This window comes from Chlamydotis macqueenii, chromosome 14 (assembly GCF_036417535.1).
Source record: "Chlamydotis macqueenii isolate bChlMac1 chromosome 14, bChlMac1.mat, whole genome shotgun sequence".
In the NCBI taxonomy this organism is placed as follows: Eukaryota; Metazoa; Chordata; class Aves; order Otidiformes; family Otididae; genus Chlamydotis; species Chlamydotis macqueenii.
Genome location: NC_141569.1, coordinates 19,305,335 through 19,325,292, shown reverse-complemented (window position 1 = coordinate 19,325,292; position 19,958 = coordinate 19,305,335). Strand labels below are relative to the sequence as shown.

Below are 19,958 nucleotides of genomic sequence, written 5' to 3'. Positions count from 1 at the left end.
AGGCTGTTGTTTGTTTCCAAGGTGAACTGCATTCAGTTATGTTGAATTTTCTAGTAAATGTTAATTAAAATATTACATTTTATTCTTTCTACTGAAAGGACTTCTAGGATCTATTTGTGCTTTGGGTCGTGTTTGTTTATTTTTCCTCATTTTTGTTTTCAGTAATTCTGAACCTTCTCAGCATAACAGCGAAGGAGCAGATAATTCAAGGGATGACTCGAGCAGCCACAGTGGATCTGAAAGCAGTTCAGGATCTGACTCTGAAAGTGAAAGCAGTTCCAGTGACAGTGAAGCTAATGAACCATCACAGAGTGCATCCCCTGAGGTAGGATTTGACACGTGTTTGGGCTGTCTTCATTAGCTTGGCATTAATAAGGAGTTTTAAAAACAAAACAAACAAACAAAAAAATTCTCTAACTGTTTCTTAAAAAAAAAGTTAGGCTGACAAACATGGGATTACTTTCAAGATGGAATATTCTTTTGCTGAAGTACCTGTAATTGGATAGGGTAACAACTCTTTATATAAGCGTACATCTGATGTTTGACTTTGAGGTGATTTTTACCACCAGTGCAAAAATTATATACAGTAACAGTAGCTTAAAAAATGGCGGGCTTTTAGTCTGGAAAGCTATGGCAGCAAGTATTGCCTACTGATAGCTGCTAAAGGTAAAGGAAAAATTAGAGCTGTTATTTGTACCTGTATTCATCAACCTGTGCTTCATTCGTTAGTTATCTCAGGTTTTTTTGTATACCTCTTGCTTTGGCATGCAACGTAGTACAGCTGTCCCATAGAAAAGATGGAAGAAATGGGAAATATTTTATGTAACGTTCTTTTTTAATTTGTTTTTAGCCAGAGCCACCGCCAACAAACAAGTGGCAACTGGATAACTGGTTGAACAAAGTTAACTCGCATAAAGTGTCACCAGCTTCTTCCGTGGACAGCAATATCCCATCCTCCCAAGGCTACAAAAAAGAGGGACGGGATCAGGGGACAGGGAGCGGGTACGCCGATCAAAGTGGATCCAAGGATTCGATCTCTTCCACACCGGGGCGAGATTCCAAACCCACCCAAAAGGGCTCAGAGAGCAGTCGCGGCAGGCAGAAATCACCTGCCCAGAGTGACAGCTCAACGCAGAGGAGGACTGTTGGTAAAAAGCAGCCCAAGAAAGCGGAAAAGACGTCCGTTGAAGAGCCTAGAGGAGGTCTTAAAATAGAAAGCGAAACCCCAGTAGACATGGCAACAAATATACCTTCCAACAGGCACAAGGCAGCCACAAAAGGCTCCAGAAAACCCAATATAAAGAAAGAGCCCAAATCTTCCCCTCGGCCTACAGCAGAGAAAAAGAAATATAAGGCTTCAAGCAAATCTGCCCAGAAATCCAGGGAATTCATAGACACAGATACCTCATCCTCTGATTCAGATGAAAATGAGAGCCTGCCTCCTTCATCACAAACACCCAAATACTCTGAGAGCAATAGGACTCCTGTTAAATCTTCCATGGAGGAGGATGACAGCTTTTTTCGGCAAAGAATGTTCTCTCCTATGGAAGAGAAAGAGCTTCTTTCACCACTCAGTGATCCTGATGAAAGGTACCCACTTATTGTGAAGATTGACCTGAGCCTCTTATCAAGAATACCAGGGAAGCCTTACAAGGATGCTGATGCACCCAAAGTGGAAAAGAAAAATGTGCCAGAGAAGCACACAAGAGAATCCCAGAAGCAGCAATCTGACAAAAGTTCTACAAAAGGCAAAAGGAAACATAAGCAGGTGATGATTTTGTAGACGGATTTACCTGTTATCTCAGCCCCTTAGTGGATTGCTACTGGTGTCGAGCGTGTAGCCCAGCAGCCCAGATCGTACCTCAGTGTAGTGACTCTGAGCAATTTAGGAGATGGCTTTGGCCAGCTGTTTGTGCAGAACGCATTGATCATCCCTCTGCTGTTATAGTGGAGACTGCTGGGATTTTCTTTTGGAGTGAAGAGGGGAAGGCGGAAGGCTGCACCTATAGGAGTGGCAGCACGGTAGCTAGAGCTCGTGGAGGTGGCACGGCTTCTGTACCTCTGAGCGCTGCATCCTGCCCTCTCATGCCTCCACTTGATCTGGCACCAGCCCCTGCTGCACTGCAGGCCAGCTCAGGCAGCTGATCCAATGGAAAATTCACCTGGCCAAAAAAAAAAAAAAAAAGCAGTTTTTTTCAGCTGGATCAGCTCCTTGAACCAGTGAATCATGCGATTGCGTGTTGCCAGGACAAGGGATGGGGCAGAAATGGGCCTGGGGCATGGCAGCAGCAGGAACCGTAATATCAGGGGCGCTGCTTTACTGGGAGCAGAGGGATCTCTCCATAATGATATTTAATCTTTTCCCAAAAAAGCATTTAATCTTCTCACCTATAAATAAAAAGCAGGAGTGTCTGGGGGCAGTAAAATGGACAGGAATCAATGAGAGAGCTGGATAGAAGTAATGCTCTTGGATGGGGGAACGGTAAGACGGAGGTGGTGGTGTAATTTTAAACGGCTTTTAGAAACCTCAGAACACAGACGGTCTGTATAAGAGGAAACCTGTGACTGTCAGGTGGACTCCCTGATCCAATGAGTTTTTATAAGTTGCTGATTTCCCTGAAGTTAGGGCTGTGAAGCCCTGGTTCAGGGATTCGAAAACTGCCACGCTACTCTGGATTTCATTCTGAGAATTTCATTTTGACAGGGGTTTGGCAGTGGTTGTAAGACTCTGTTGACAGGTGGAATCAAAGGATTATATTATATCAATGAGAGCGCCGTTTGGCTCTCCAGAGGAGATAGATAATTTCAGTGAAACCAGTTTTGCTGCTGAACAACCTAAGTAAATTTGATCACTTACTGAAATTAGCGTTGTCTAGGAGATTTGACATGTAACTGCAAACAGAGGTATCTCCTGTGCTGTTCCTAACTAAGTTTCCTATTTTCTCTGGGTAAGGAAGTAAGAAAGTACAAGCTTTTTTGGTAAAACAGGAATAACTCTGACCAGTACAGTGATTAACCAGTGATTTTTTGCAAGTGTTACTGTATAATTCCTAATGTTCCTGGGAATGCACTCACATGCTCCAGTAGCTCTGAATACACTGACTTCTATTTCTTTCACCAGTTGTCCCTTTCAGTACACGTTTAGAGTTAACAGCATTAAAGATCTGTGCTCTTGCATCTAAACCAGTAAGCTTTGATAAGACCAATTAACTTCAGGCTTTATCCCAGCTATTAGTCTGATTCTTAATTGTTTTGAATCCTCAGACTACTCTGATGCTTACTGGTGCATACCAGAGAAGATGCAAGCCTGTTTGAGGCAACTAAAGAAAGCCCCACCTCTCCTCCCACCCCTCCAGATTTTAGGTTTGTGAGTGCTCTGTGCGCAGCTGTCACCACTTGATTTCTACACGTCACTTGCTCATGTGTTTCCTTGATCATAAGGCTCAGGGTTGCAGCACAGGTTTAACAAAAATGAAACTTTTAGGGTTTGAATCGGGGTTGTGTTACCAGGTGATTAATTCTGTGAAGCCCTATTTTCCATCTTATTCACTGTATTGATGCTTGCAGTGCCTGCTGAAGACAGCTTAGAAATTCACCTTTGAGACCCTTTGACTTTAGGATTAAATTTATATAAAAATCTAGTCTTGAACATCTCTGAGCTTGCTTTAATAGACTGCAAGACTTACTTAACTTTTTCTGGCATTCATAAGACACCTCTGGTAGACTCCATAACATAAAATCTGTTTCCCGGTTCCTCATTGAAGCCTTTGGTGGATTTTCTGGTATTTCATAATGATAATATGTTTGTGCTAAAATGAGCAACTTAGCTGCTACTTTTTTTATACAGGTTGGTAATTTAGAAGCCAGACTTCATTTTTCATTATGTTCCAATATCAGGGTCTGGTTAACTATTTGATACGGACTAGATGCTGTAGGGCATATTTTTGTGGTCTGTACATATCTTTTCTGTACACTGCAAAACACCTGCTAAATTAAATTTCTTAATTGAAACATTGCCACTCGCAGTGAAACTGTAAACGTGGATGTTTGCCTGGATGTATTTCTTGTTTGCTTTATTCAGAATGAGGACGAAAACAGAGCCAGTGAAAGCAAGAAAACGAAACTGGAAGAAAAAGCTCCATCAGGACACAAGACTTCTAGCAGTAGGGAGTGAGTATCCTGGTGAGGTTTTCGATATTGAAGGCTCAGGGTCATCAAGGAGAAGATGGGTGCCTGTCTTAGAAATCAGCTCTGCATCTAGCTTTTTGATCTTGCAAAATCTGTGCTTTTAAATTAGCTCAGTCTGGTAATTCTCCATTGAGCAAATTGTAAACTGCAAATGAGTTACTTAATTGGCATTGTCTGGGAAGCTTGATGGCGTTGAGATTTGGATCCATGGATTTAGCCTTACATTTGGCTGACAGATTAGCTAAAGAAAAGTGTGAGTGACACAAAAGCGGAGTAATACAGAATTAGCAAATCAATAATATCGTTTAATACTCTTTTACTTGTATGTTATTTCTGTAATTCTCCATGTTTTTTGTAATAGCTATGTTGCTTTTTTTTATTTATTTCATGGTCAGTGTTAATCCCCAGGAAAGAGTAAGTTTTTTTCCCACTGCCTTTTAAAACTCTGCTATTTCAGATCAAGCAATTGAAAACTGGTATAATTATGTCATGGAAAATATTTCTGCATTGTAATTACCACCAAATTACAAATATGTGAGAACCTACAGCACACAGGATGCTAGAAATCTTGTTTGCCCATTCTTAATTAAACAGTGCCTTACTATTTGGTAGGAAACAGATGTAGAATGAACGGGTGCATTTCTAGCTTGATTATGCTTTTTTACCTATTATTTTTCATATTTGCCTGATTGCCAGCACAGTTATCTGAAGGACATTTAATTAAATGAAATTATATGATGTTATAAAAATGTGTAGAAGTTATTATTATAGCAGTCAACAGTAGCATTCAGTAGCCAAGGCTATGCTGAGAAAATTTTCCAGTTTCCTGGGTTCCGGAGAACATTTATCTGAGCCATCGTTTTCTGAGCTCTTAGGCTGAGTAGTCTGCAACAGACAGGCTGGCGCTAACGTTGACATTAATTTCTTACGGGGTAAGTGTGTAGGGTGGTTTTTTTAAGAACTGTTGTAGGGATGTGGTTTTATGGTTAGAACTTGCCTACTGTGTTTTCAGGTCAGAACAAATAAAATGGTGAAACGAGTTCAATCTGGCTTCATAGAAACCTGCTCACTGAGATGATGGTTCTCTTTCTTTTCCTCCATATCTGGTTTGCTAGGTCTATCAATAAAAATCTCATTTGGTTGGTTGGTTTTTTTAAATATATATTTAACATTTTTTAAAAAGTTTTGTGGTGTTGGGTTTTTTGTTTTTTTTTTGTTTGTTTGGTTGGTTGGGTTTGGTTTTGTTTTTTAAGGAAAGAAACCCAAAACCTAAGTTTAATCATTTTGTCTAGGTCTTCAAAGCCAAGTGCTGTTAAAGAGAAGGACTTACTGCCGTCTCCTGCTGCCCTGGTCCTGCAGAAAGATTCCAAGCAAGAGCACGGGTCCCGGAAGAGGACGGTCAGTCAGTCGTCTTCCTTAAAGTCTAGCAGCAACCTTAGCAAGGAGAGTAGCAGTAAAAGCAGCTCATCTTCTAAACAGAAGAAGACGGAGGGGAAGAGCTCCAGCAGTGCTAAAGAAACCAAGGTAAAGGGCTTGTTCTGTAAATCCCGTCAGCTTGCTTCTTTGCTTTGCAGTTTGATGTGCTCAGTGTGATCTAAACCATAATTTGCAGTTCAAGTTAAAATGTAATTAGTTTTAGATACGCGTTGTTTCATGTTGTAGTGCTCAAGTGCCTTGGAAGTCTATAAATTAGAAAATAACTTGGGAGAGATCACGGAATACTAATGCTTATTTCTACCAAATTCTTATGTTAATTAGTGAAATGTGTCTAGTCATCTTCTGATTACTGCTGGTGCTTATTTATTGTTTAATTTCTTGGTAAGAAGTACCACTAGAAAGCTCTTTGCACAACAGTACATGGAACAATGAGGTTACTCTTACCTCATCGGAGCAGATACAGATCTTGCCCTGTTTTTTAAGGAGAGCAGGAGCTCAGTCCACACTCAGTGCTGGTGTACGGAGCTCTGACTCTCGTTTATGATGTTGTGGGACCCCAGAAGGATTCTTTTAACTCCAGCTCAGGAATGTACCGTGCTCTCCGTGGTTGTAGTGGAGAAAATGTGATTATAAAGATGATGCAGAAAATGTTTCTGAAGGGATTTAGGTTAGGAAGGTTATTTAGATGATGGAATTTAAAAATATAGGAAGGTGATACTCTTAGGTCACTAAATTGTAACGTGCTTTTTTGTCAATCTATAAATGTGTATTACTGCACAGAAATTACCCTGTGAGGACATCTGAGCACATACTGTTGTATACCTGTGATAAGCAGTTTCAATTGTATAGCCAGCTGTTGAGGGGAGTGTGTTTGACTGGGAGGATTTCACCTTTGCCTTTGTGATTCCAGTGTGTGCTGCCGGTGCTGGTGCGGCTGTCTCCCAGTGCTCTGCAGGAAAGCTCCAGAGTCTCTGGCGGGCTGCGGAAACTCCAGTAGTTTAAGCAGCTGCTAAACCTCAGTTGGATTTGCAGTCTCTGAAAAGCTTAGAGGCAAAGTCTAAAAATGTTCAGGGAAGATAATTGATTTGCGGAGGAGTAAAGCAGCAAATAGACATTAGCAATAGCAGAAAGTACCTTAGTCATCAGGGTGGAGTTCATGAGTGTCTGGACTGGGAGACGTGCTGTATTCCTTCAGATGCCGATACTATGAGATTTGAGAAGCCTGGCACGGTTGCGTACGTTGCTGGCTGCATAAGACACTTCCAGGAACGGTAGATAGTGAATTTACCTTGCAGGCTGAGGCTCTGCCCTTTCTTTGTTCATCAGCGTAGAAATGTCCCTAAGCCAGTTGTTAATTTGTGAGATTTTTATCATTTTGTACTTCAGATATGCTTGGTCATGCCTTCCATAAAGTAGTACGTACTCGCCCTGCGTTTCACTGCATGTTTTGTGATTGTTCCTACATTACAATGGTAGAAAGAACGTTGCTGTGCAAATCTGGTGCCTTGCAACTCTGGGATCCTCTGGTTAGCAACATCTGATAAGTGTAGGTTATGAAATACATCACTATGGATGGCCTTTGGTCATGATAAATCAGGAGAGCATAAAACACGTATGGAGCTGGGGAGTTGTTTTATATTGTTTAGCTACTAAATATGGATTCACTTACGATTCACAGAATGTTTCTGGTGTCTGGTCTTTAGTGTCATGTTGAGCTGTGTATAATTTAGGGGGACCAAGGACAGTGTGTTGTGAAGACAGCTAACTTTTCTCCCTGAAGATGATGCTTATCCTTCAAAAATATGTATTTTTTTTTCAAAGCAAAGATATTCAGCAGAGTGTATTGTTGCAAGAACTGAGAAATCATAAAAATATTAATCACCTCTTTGTTAGAGTGGAAAAACAGGACTTAGAAATAGTGACATGGGAGATTCAGGGAGGGATTTCCTGGACCAAGGTGTGTCTAGAAAGCTTTGGCTGCGTTCCTTCCTCTAGTGGAGATGATCTGGTGTATCTGAGCGAGGAGCTTGATTATAGCCTCTGTGTTTCCCTCTGTGCCAGCATTAGGTGAAAGCCTTGTGGAAGCTGTGTTACTGTCTGTGGTGAATGGCAGCCAAAGCAGGTGCAAAACCAACCTTGTATATGAAGTCATGGGAGAAATTTATACAGCAAGTGCTTTTCTTGAAGACAGAGAAGATTTAACAGCTCTTTAAATTTATTAAATTTAAATGTATTATTTGGCAACAATTTTCCTTTCAGGAAAAGATTCTGAACAATTCATCGAACTGCCCTCCTGCATCTGCTCCATCTACAGAAAGCTCAAAGTCGAGAAGAGCAAAACTTGTTTTTGATGATAGGTAAGAACAGAGAAAGGTGCCTTTCCCTCTGTGGGGCTGTGAATCTTGGAGCACAGCCAGCTCCCCGCGGAGGAGAGTTGTCGTTTTGCTTCACAGGAGATGTTAAGTACCAGCTTAACCTCTGGAGAGCTGCACGTTGTTCCTGCAGTGATGTGCTTGTCTGACTGCTCGCTGTGCCGTGTACTTAGCAAGTCCTTCAGGAGGAACTGCAGCCTGCCCTGTGCATTCCTGCAGAGCATAAAAGAACCATGCAGTAGACTTCAATAGCTCAGGGTTTTTCTGTTTTTAAATGTTGATGAGTCCTTCTCACCTTACCAGGATGCTGCTGCTACCTATCTGCCTTTTCTCTTCTCAACAGAGCCCATGTCCTCTAGGGTGAGGAGTTGTGGTCATTGATAGCAGAGCTTTCATTCTTAAAATTCCAGGTCCACAAGAGTGGGAATGGGATTTAATCCTGTGGGGTCAAAGAAAAATATCTTGAAAAGAAAATAAAACAGATATTTTACTGTCTCGTGCAGACTTTAGGTTTCACTTGTACCACCTTGAAACTCAGCACAATGCTTGCTCTTAAAGTGTTTCTCTTTGTTGTTCTTGAAATTCACTTTACAGATAAAGTTACGTTCATACCAAACATAACTTCCTGGTTAAGAACTGTTTGGAATGGGGCAAGCTAGCTGGTTAGTGTTTTTCTCCTAATAGTTATTACTTAAGAAATAAAAAGAAAGAAGAAGGTCAAGTGCATTAGGTTATTAGAGTACACGATCAATCATTTAGGACAAAGTAATTTACAGAGATCTTGTAATCATTCCAAGAAATAGAGATAGGATCAAACTACAAAAAAAAAGAAAAAAATCTGAATCGGTATAGAAGTATAGGAAAACAGAGAGAGAGCACCCTCCAAGGAGCAGGAATTGTGCTTTAGATTGGTGACATGTTGTAACCTTATGGTTATGATTGAGACTTTTAGGATTTTTTGCGCCTAGAACTGATTGAACTAATTTTGTAGGTATATAATGTGTTTTGGGTTTTTTTATGTTAACTGTTGCTTTCCAATGACACAGATTTCCTGTAAGTGGGCTGTTAAAAATTGTGATGTGAAGTATATTTAATTCTTAGACAAGTAAGATAGGATGGATGAGAGAATTTATTTCAAACTTTAATCAACTCGTAAGTTAATATATTGAAATATATAATTGCACTTTTATGATTACCCTCTAATCTTCCTATGAAAGTCATTTAGCATTGATTGTCTTGGGTAGCCAAGCAAAAGCAATTAACACCTGAATACGTCTTGATGATTTTGTATTATTATCATAATTTTTAAATATTTTACCCCCTCGGTAATGCTAGTCCCGGAGGTGCTGGATTAATTTGTCCTCAAATTTTGTGGGTGTTTTCCTTCCCCTGCCCCTGTTGTTTGGTCAAGTGTTTGGTTTACTTGACTATCAAATGCATTAAATTTAAACAAATCATGTGTTCTTGTCAACTTGCTTGAAGAACTGTTTTGAATTACCTGAAACCAGAGAACTAACTTTAAACTGTTTAACAATTTTATTGTGCTGTAACTAATCATACTACTTAACTATTTTAACAGTCTTTAAAACTGTTTTATCATAGTGTAGCTCCTGGAACTTGAGTTAGACAGAAAGAATAAGAAATTTGGCAACATGAAGAAGCTTCGTAAAAGGAGAAGCAGTGTGGGTGGGGCCGAGTGCATAAATTTGTGTCCTCTGTTGCAGGACTTACTCAGCTGATCATTATTTACAAGAAGCAAAGAAGTTAAAACATAATGCAGATGCGTTGGTAAGTAAACCTCCAAGACTTATCCAATGTTTGCACATTATACTGGAATTTTAATGCTCTTGCCATTTTGCTGCCTTTCTGTACTGCAACTTTCTTGCACTTCCTCACTGGTTTTTGTCCTTAAAAGTTTTTTTCCAATCTCCTCAGTCTGACAGGTTTGAGAAGGCTGTGTACTACCTAGATGCTGTAGTGTCGTTCATTGAGTGTGGGAATGCATTGGAGAAAAATGCTCAGGAATCCAAGTCCCCGTTCCCTATGTATTCAGAAACTGTGGAATTAATCAAGTAAGCATTGCAAAGCATGTACAAAAATCAAGTGGGTGGGAAAGAGGTCTGGAAATCAGAGCTTCTAGATTTTACTGAACTTCTGCCACCAACTTTTGAAATCTCTCATCATTCTCCAGTAAAACTGGATCACTTACCAGTTTGTTCCAGTTGCTGATTCTTAAAGTGTTTTCGTGAAGGTTGAGATCTTTTCTGCTGAGGCTCTCAATACGTAACATGTGAGAAGCAAAATTATTCCGATTACTACCTAGTCAGCGTTTTGTTTAGGATGTAAGAGAGACTCCTGAAATGGTGAGGACAGCTGAAACTAGAAATTGATAAGAGCATCAGTCTTTTGTGCTGGATAAATTATACTGTAGTCCTTATTTTGTTGTTTACTTGATGCCTCTGTTTGTAGATACACTATGAAACTGAAGAATTACTTGGCGCCGGATGCTACGGCTGCGGATAAAAGGCTAGCAGTGCTTTGGTATGTGTATTCTGAACTTAATGCAGTGCCCTGATTAGTTTCAAATATTTTATCTGCATCAAATATTGTATTGCACAGAGTTGTCAGGTGTTTCTGAACCAAATACAGGGGATTTCCACGTGGCTGTACATAAAGATTAATGCTGTATATCTGATGACTGTATAGTTGGGCAGAGGGGATGTTGACAACAAGGGCCAAATCTTTGAAATATTGAGGAGTGACAGCAGAAAGGAGGGAGTCTTTCCTATGTTGTCACCCAGTGATGAGTCAGAATTTGGACTGGCTGTAAAGAATTGTCACTCGCCTCCTGGATTAATGCAGTAGCTGCAGCAGGTATAGAGAACCAGAACCAGGAGGTGTCAGGTGGAAGAGAAAGGGGAGGCCGTGCCAGCATGTCCTGATGCGACCGAAAAATAAATGAAACCTTTGTCTAGGAACTAACTTAGTGTTCTGTCCTAAGCTGAGAACTGAAAACTGATTATATCGGCAAGATCACTGAAAATTATAGTTTCAGCTTAAGGCACACAAAGCTATGGTTTTGTTTCCTTGACAATTTAAGGATGCTTTTGTTTTTTTTGGTAGACCTACAAATTGAGAGTTGGCAGAGAAAGCTTTAGAAACACAGCTACTAGGTTTTTGAACTTCATTCAGTTGTGATAAACCTGATTTTTAACTCTGAATGTTTTGTTATTCTGTCTTTGGTCAGTCTTCGGTGTCAATCTCTACTATACCTAAGGCTTTTCAAACTGAAAAAGGAAAGTGCGTTGAAGTATTCTAAAACTCTGACTGAACATCTGAAGGTAATTCCATATGTATTTTCTTAGTATATTAAAACCTAATCAAATTAAAGACCTACGTCACTTTAAATTCCTGAATCCGATTGTCAGACTGCTCCATGTGAACTTGGAACATACCCTGTGTAGAACTGGACTGTGGAAGTATGTTAAAGTTAAGTAGTTCTGGGATGAGAGAGCATGGCTGTCATAACCCTACTGGTCCTGGCGTGATAGCTCTCTATTAATAATTTAATCTAGCTTTTGTCTTCTTTAATAAATTTAGTAGGCTTCAAGGAGGATTTAAAAACGTTTTTCTTGCTGCAGGTATAGCAAGCTGAAACCTCACTTTCATGTTTAAGCTTAAGGGAGTATTCACTCCCCACCCTCAATTTATCTAAATTCCTGCACAACTGATTTAAAAGTGCTGTCAGGGAAGGAGATCAAGAGACACATCCTTTGAATGAATTGATTTGCACCAAAATGTTACAGATCAGAAAAGTTATGATACTTCTGTAATGTTATTTAGTCCTTAATCTAGACTGAGATTTTTCAAAGGAACACTTGAGGATAGGTGACTATGACTGATGTCGTTGGGTTTCTCTGAAACTTCCAGCTATCTATACTGAGAGGAAGCAGACTTGTCACATGCCTGACTTCTCAGATTTTTTTGAGACATCTTTAATTGTGCAGTGCCAGTAATAACAGATTTCTTCCTATTAGTGGGCTGAAAAAACCAAAATATTCTCATAAGAGGCAATCGAATCTAATGGTTAGAACAGAGGAGTACTCCAGTCCTATATACATTTAGTGGCCTTCTTTGTATTACTAGAATAGTCACTTAATTTTTGTCTTAGTCGTGAGTAAAAAGGATATTATCCCAAATTTGAATTTACTGTTACATTATTCAGAATGTTGGTTATTGCTTAAAAGAAAAACGACAACAAATAATTTGGTGAAAAATAACCAATTAAATAACCAGATAAAGTATAACTAGTTAAAGTATAAACATAAATCAGATGACAAATTTCTTTTTCCCCCAAGCAGAACTCCTATAATAATTCTCAAGCACCGTCGCCTGGTATGGGAAGGTAAGTCCTAAAAGCTGTTACCTGTATTTCTCAACTTAGAGATCGTTTTCTACATAAACTGTGTGCCTGAGGTGCTCAGAGAGGAGCTTTTCTCTCTTTGAAGTGTGGGGTGATTGTTCTAAGGGTGTAGGTTTGATTCAGTTGTTCGCGTAGTTATCCTGGTAGAGGGTTTGGAAGACAACTGGATGTGATCGTGCTCTGCTGAGAGTTTGTCAGACAACTTGTTGCAAAAAAAGGGTCAGTACGTCACTAACACATAAGGCACTTACCGCAGTGAGTTTTGCTGTTTTGCTCGATGCTTTTTCCCTCAAAACCCTAGCTTTGTTAATGCTGCAAGTACTGTCAGGGTTGTCTGTTCCATCGTATAGCAATTTACTTCTGTTCCTTAAAACCTAACGGTGGACCTTTGATAGATTACTCTGAGTTTTAGGAGGGCATTTCAGATTTTACATCGTGTTATCCGAAAGTGTAATATTACATCAGAATAGTTACCATGTAGTTGTCATGTTTTCATTATTGTTCTTTAAGGTCCCGTTTATTTGAACAATGAATTTAAGATTTTATTGAATTAAATGATGATGAAGTTTGGTGGTTAGGTTTTGGCTGTCAAGCTAAAACATAAGAGTTGGAGGATTCTCAGCAGTTGCTACCAGCTCATGCATTTCATTTGTTGCAGGGTAAATCCTGACTTCTTGATGTGTAGAGTGGGAGTACTTTAGCATCTCACACCCTGAGAGGTGGGAAGAGAGGTCTTAGAGGGCATCTTGCAGCATGATGTGCCTGAAGTACATCTTGGGTATGCATTTTACAATTTACTGTTTTTCTTTGGATAAGCAGCAAGCCTGTCGGTATGCCGTCTCCAGTCTCTCCAAAGCTGTCTCCAGGGAATTCAGGAAATTACTCTTCCGGGGCAGCCAACCCTTCAGGGAGCGGGTCTTCGGTGACGATCCCTCAGAGGATCCATCAGATGGCAGCCAGCTACGTCCAAGTTACGTCCAACTTCCTCTATGCCACTGAAATTTGGGACCAAGCCGAACAGCTGTCTAAAGAACAGAAAGGTGAGGGCTGGCACAGGTGGATTGTACATCAGGTGTACCAGAGCGTGCTGAAATGTCACAGGCTTTGAATTCTGGAGGTGCGGTTAATGGTGCGCAGGGTGCTTAACCAGGTCCTCTGCAAAAAGTAAGATGGAAAGTTAGACCTTCGGTTACGGTGATGCCCCGGGCTGGTTGTCTTGGTTGTCAAGGTGGTGCTGGAGATGTAATCTTTCCTGTCAGCTGTGTGTTTAATTTAAAATAAACAAAACAAAACCAAACCTTTGTTGCATTTCCTGTACAACGGTCAGTATAGGAAGAGGACCTTGGTACATCTCGGTCTCTGTAATTCTTAAGTGAAACACACATTTGAGGGGGAAGACCAAGGAAGTTTTACAATGGTTTAACTGTGCTCTGATTATTCTTATCAACCAGTCTTCTGCAAAAAGAGAAAAGAAATTGGTCAGAAAAGACCTTTTTCCTTTATTCTTCCATCATTCAGCCGTCTTTCGTTAATTCTGTCTATCTTGATCTAAAAGATTCATGCTGAAAGATGGGGGGTGGGTGTAGTATTTCCCATATAAAAACATGTGCAGAGTTTAACTTGTGTTTCTGTTGTTTTAGAGTTCTTTGCTGAACTGGATAAAGTTATGGGCCCTCTGGTTTTTAACTCGAGCATCATGACAGACCTAGTGCGTTACACCCGTCAGGGATTACACTGGTTGCGCCTGGATGCCAAGTGATATTCTGAACTGAAGGAATGGAAAACCGAACACGTTTTTCTCGCTGCCTCTGATTTATCTCCACAACACTGTGTCATGTCAATAAGGAAGACTGCCATAACACATTGCTTAGTTGACACTAAGAGCAAGGAATGCTTTCACGTCTCCCATCCTCATCTGTGTTTTGTGTTTTAACCCCAAATCATCTGATTAATGGACTTCTTCAGTATTCCCGTTTTAAGTTATTTAAATATTTTAAAATTTGCTACATGTAAAAGTGTAGTTTTGCTGATCTGTCATGGATAGATCATTGGAATTCCAGTCATAATACATAAATAGTCAGTTTAAATCCTATTTATTTTAATTTTTTAAATTTTAATTCTGAAAGGCCCGGATTGGGGCAGTTTTTAGCTATTTCTTCCCTAAATTTACCCTTTTGAGTACTTAGCAGAAATTAAACATAGACACTTTATTTAAGTACTTTGTGAGCTTTGTTACTCTGTAATGTCTTGTGGTTGGTAGAGCCTGTAAAAGGAACTAGGGTTGATAGGTTCTAACGTGTAGGGACACCATACTTTTCATGCCTAATGCCTATGAGTCAACTAATGAATGACAACTACAGATTTATTATTGCAGAATTTGTACTAAATAGAAAAGTTCCAGATATTCTTCTATGTATTAAGATACTTCATTTAAATGAATTATAAAGAAATTTATATGGAAAATTATTTAGCTGGATCTGGCTTGAATTGTTTTCAAGGCAGTTTCAGAACTTCGATTAACACTATAACAATCACAAAACATTACAGTAATTTGCATTTAATGTAATATCGAAGTAATGGTGTAGGAATGAACTTCAGTCGGATAGGTGCGATGCCTACAGGAAAGGTTTCTGAAAAGGACAATCTTGCGCTTTTTTGCATCTCTTCATTTTAAAAGAGGTTTTGTTTCCTTGCTTGTCATTTTTTGACACTTGCGAAATCGGTGAACTTTGTGGTTCAGAAACCAACAGTAGTTCAGTTCCTGCCAGAACTGTCATTTGCATCTTTTCCATTGACTGAGAAACCAGGAATCTTAAGTAGAAATCGAGGTCCATTTTTTCCTTTTAGGGTCTGATGGTAATGGACACTACAGGATGACAGTGCAACAGCCATCGTGGGGTGGGAGCACGCCTGCTATTACAGGGAAATTATCTGACTGTTCTGATGCAGAATGGATTTAAAACTTGTATTTTACCCCGTGTTAATGAAGGTCCCATTAATGTCTGATGGAGCGTAATACTCGCTTGCAAGGGAGCGACTGGGTGCAACAGAAGTGGTTTGTGGAGTTGCAGTTGACTGCTCTCAAAAGTGTAAACCAAAGTACCTTTCCACTAAGGTGCTTGTCTGAGTAAAAGGTTTCAAATGCTACTGCTTTCAGTATTGCTTAGTGCCCCTAACATGTCTGGTGTGCCTTATGCCTTACTTTTAGATGAAGATTTTATGAACTGTTTACAAGATGTTTTACAGCAGGACCAGGTATACTGTATGCAGTGGTCTTCTGCAGTACTTTGGTAAAATTCCATTTCCTTTTTAAAAGTACTCGTGTCTGTCACACAAACTGACTTCTCATGGCAGTGGTCTCCTTCTGAAGAGTCAAACTCTGAATCCTCTGGAGTGAGATGTGGAATGCTGCTTTGTTTTCTCTCCCACTTAACCCCGTATTCTGTACCAGATACAAACGTGCATGTTCAGGAAAATTATTGCACTAAATTTTTTCTGTAGTCGTAGTTAAGTGCCAAAATCACGGCAACCTCGAGAGAAGGAATAGAATTCTACGCTACTTAGTACTGCAGTATGTCCTATGGGCTTTAAGAGTTTAGAAGTTTTGCAAATTAGTAACCTACTAAAAGGTAGCTGCATATTCGTAGAGCTTCCTTTGCGTTCCAGCGTGTTTTGTACTTCCAGAAAAGCTTTGCTACCTGTGAATTGGTACATGGTTAACAGGCCTGTGACTTTTTCCATGATAGCCGAATTGACTCTTCAGGTCTGTTGGAGCGTCCTTTTTATTGAATCACTGTGCAAGGTCACGTTTCTGTTAGTGTTTGCTGTTTGAGACAGAACTCTGTACCCTCAAACTCCCCATCTTGGTTCATGGGACACTGTCAACTGTTTTTCCTTTAATACTCTAAAGTGCCTAGCACACTTTTGACGCTATATAAAAGATACCTTCGTAGAAGTTGCGTTCATATTTTTTGTGTAGTGCTGCACTAGCCAGCATGGCTGTTTGGTGGCTTGCTCCTTTGTGCACAGTTACCATTACTGTTAGCAGGAATGGTCTCATCTCTGGGAATTTTTTTTCCTTAACTTAGAGTCCCACAAATACCTTTTGGTGTCACGCTAAATTGGTCTCTTAAAAATGTATCGCTTATCCCTAGATCAGTGGATCTTAACAAAAATTGTCTTCAGACAACCAGAAGACTTTTTACATCGTGTCAAAATGTGGACCTGACCTGGTTGAAAGTGTCCCACCTAAACAGTACGCTTCGTAGTCAAATACCCCCTAGAGTGCTGTCCCGGGTCTTCTGTCTGTACGGGAGATGTGCAGTGGTCTTGTTAGTTGAAAAGAAATGCCTTATGCGTCTGTGGCTATTTCAGACAGATAAATTTCACAGTTCCAAAAGCATATCTTAATTTGGGATTTACCATTGTTTCTGAGAGAAAAGTTACGTACTTTGTCAAATTTCGTAGCTAAAAACAATGAAACTACGTAATAGGCTTCCATCCCTCGGTCCCAGTGCAGGCGAATGGTCTAAACCTGTCCTTCCGTACCTCCGCACGGCAGCAGGGGAAGCGCGCTGCTGCGGTACAATGCAGGTCGCACTAGTGACTAACGACGAGGGAATCCCTACCTCCTGGCTTCCTAAACGACTCCCTAGATGACTGTCTGTTAAATACATATCAACGCCGTCGTTTTAATTCCTTCACTGAACGTGGTCCCAGTTGGTGAATCTTAAAAATGGCTTAATCAGACTAGGCTTGCTCAGATATCGACACTGTTTGAATTTGCGGTCAGACTTGCAGGTTCCTAGGCGATAAGGTGCAACCATTTGTAATTATGAACAATTCTTCAGGACACCGGAGTAAAACAGCCCGAGATTTTGTTTTGATTTGAAACTATTAGCCATAAAGCAGAGCACATGGATGGCTCTCCTTGGCTTTTGATGGCAGTATGCAATTTGTATTGTATGTGTCTTTTAATATATATGTATATATATATGAACTCAGTCTGTCCAAAGTATATGTTATACTTGTTTTTAGATTATGGTGCAACTGACTATATTGATATATTATTTATTGAGTGCTGAATCGCCATCTTATTGGTGATAAATCTTGCATATTATACAGGAGTGCAATGTATATTCCTTTAGATTGCTGAGGCTTGATTGCTGTGGTAACAAAAAAATGCCCTGAAATGTATTTATGAGTGGCCCCAAGACACAGTGTCAGTACTTTATGGGAATAATGTAGCGCTTGCCTGGGGCAAGTAAAAAAAGCCGTAGGCAGATAATTGTGTAGTTTGCCAAAATGGCAGATTACTGGAAAGAGAGACTACCTTTGCTGTATTTAATAGTTCATTTACCTAACAGGTATTTGCTGTCACTGCAGTGTTTCTGTTAAGGCAGATACAAAAGGGCCTGAGCAAGTCAAGTTTGAATTACCCATTGGGGAGTAAGCAGCTTCCAGATTCTTCCATTTCTGACAAGTACTTTGGTCAGGGTTTAAATTATCCAATTACTCCGTCTGACGAATCAGTGTTACGGAAACCCCTGTGTTTCCGAGCAACGAAGTTAATCCTAGGCATCTTTCAGTCTAAAGGGTAGCCAAGGCTTCTGCTAGCCAACTCAGACAAATCCAGACCTCTTCCAGGAGACGTGTTTCCTCAGGAGGAAAGTTAGGTAGACTCCAGCAATCAGGGAATCGTGGTGTTTGTCCGGCTCCGTTGCTTTGCGAGGAATTGGTCTCCGCTGCCGCGATGCCGTTTGGAAGCAGCAGTGTTGGGGCGGGGGGAGGCAGGGAGGGGAGGGTCAGTCAGTAAAGTTCCGCTCTGGGCGGGAGCGTGGCAGAGCTGCAGCCTGCTCCGTGCGAGGTTGGCCTTGCGGGCAGCGCTGCTCTCTGCCAGCGCTCAGCCGCGTTTCTCTCGAGTACGCCGTACGGAGCAATTTGAAATGCTGTGGTACAGCCTGTAGCCTATCTTTACATAAATGCTTCACCCGTCTTAATTTCCTCTGGAAACTTAACGGCAGTGTTACCCGTTCCCGGTGTGACTCTCCACACGTGCTGACGGAGCTGGTGTGGGCGAAGTGGGATGCGGTGTTCCCTGTCCTCGGTTTTTATATGCAACCCGAATCGTTGAGGTGGCTGGGTGCGCAGTTCTGCAGCGTTTCTTTCTGGCTGCGCTGGCATTACACATCTGAACGCTCAACTCTAAGGACCAGGCATGACTTTTGCAAGCACAGTTCCTGACATTTGTATCTGGTCCCCCTTTTAAATTGTTTTAAGAAATTTTGTATATGGAGGATAAAGTGCTTATATATTTATTAAAAATCCTTTATCTTATTTGAAATTATTATTTGGTGAAGAAGGGTTTTTTCTTTTGGGGGAGGGCTGGTGGGTGGGGGAAGGTAACTTTTAACCTGTCACTTATAAATGAAGCCCTTACGAATCATACAGAAAGGTACTGTTAGTAACTAACGGGATGTCTCTGTCCTGTGCTTTGTACATGACAAGTCCACGTGTTACATTTTGTTTCTGTCAAAATATTTCGGCATCTGTCTTCAACCAAAACCTAAAAGAAAAAAAACAAACTGTGATTTTATTTGTTGCAATACATTTGAAATTTCAAAGGGTACTTTGGGGCTCAGAATTAGGATTTCTAAGTCAGTATGTGCATTTCACGTAATAAAGCTGTTAATGGTGAGCAAAGTATTATATACTAACTAGATTTTTTCCACATCTGTATAGTATATTCTATGTATTTTGTGGTATTGAGATTATAGAAAGTTTAGTGTCTGAAACATGCGTTTAATGTGTATTTTTAAACAAATTTATGGCAATTAAAATATTTGGAGAAAAGGGTATCACATTTCAATTTGTAAAGATCTTTTTAACTACTGTGTCATTAAAATGCTTTGTACAATGCAAAACTGTAACTGGAGAAACTAAGTTTAATAAATATCAAATAGATTTTCTGTATTAAACTTCAAAAGCACTGTGCTTGTATCTGTTGCATGGGCATTCTCCTCCCTGGTATTGCATTTTTAAGCAGAGTTTTCCATTTTGATCCTAGAGCTCTGTATGTAACAAAGGAAAAGAGCATTCGGGATTTGTGTGCCAGGCTTGTTGACACTTGTCTAATCAACAGTGGCTTTCTTCCTCTTAGCCTTCCAAGTTAACGTGGCCAAAACTGAGTTTTCATCGATTTATTTTAAAATAGTAAGTACTTCTGTGGCAAAAGTTAGTCCAGGATATTTATTTAAGTAAATTTGATTAGAAGTAATTAAAAATATATGCATTTCCTTCCAGTTATCACTGGATGTATGCTATCAGTATTATCAGTTGGTTTGCTCCCTTTTTCTAACAGGGCTTTATCTGAGGTGCTGATAAGAGTTGAGCTGTTGAGACTGAAATGAAGTGGAAGCGTGATCTGCTTTACGCGCTTGCCGGGTTGAAGGATAAATGTCCTAAGTCTAGTTTGAAGTAAGCACTCCTTGAAGCACCCGATGTGCACTCACCGTACACTTTGCTCACAGGATGCAAGG

At 40.2% G+C, this 19,958-nt stretch overlaps 1 protein-coding gene across 8 annotated transcripts in view; it reads left to right on the top strand.

Annotated features, from left to right (window-relative positions):
• Positions 1-19,947, top strand: part of AFF4 (ALF transcription elongation factor 4) — a 52,040-nt gene extending 32,093 nt beyond the window's left edge. For 7 of the 8 annotated variants that reach the window (XM_086758590.1, XM_086758591.1, XM_086758592.1 and 4 more), the window contains 12 exons: positions 163-325; positions 851-1,768; positions 4,082-4,170; positions 5,481-5,712; positions 7,885-7,982; positions 9,722-9,785; positions 9,933-10,069; positions 10,467-10,538; positions 11,245-11,338; positions 12,359-12,402; positions 13,240-13,460; positions 14,061-19,405. In XM_086758590.1, the coding sequence (XP_086614716.1) occupies positions 163-325; positions 851-1,768; positions 4,082-4,170; positions 5,481-5,712; positions 7,885-7,982; positions 9,722-9,785; positions 9,933-10,069; positions 10,467-10,538; positions 11,245-11,338; positions 12,359-12,402; positions 13,240-13,460; positions 14,061-14,179 (2,251 nt within the window). In that variant the 3' untranslated portion in view covers positions 14,180-19,405. Of the gene's footprint in view, positions 1-162; positions 326-850; positions 1,769-4,081; positions 4,171-5,480; positions 5,713-7,884; positions 7,983-9,721; positions 9,786-9,932; positions 10,070-10,466; positions 10,539-11,244; positions 11,339-12,358; positions 12,403-13,239; positions 13,461-14,060; positions 19,406-19,780 lie in introns of those variants that run through there. The other variant, XM_086758594.1, reaches the window with a different exon arrangement.
• Positions 19,948-19,958: the final 11 nt, after the last annotated feature.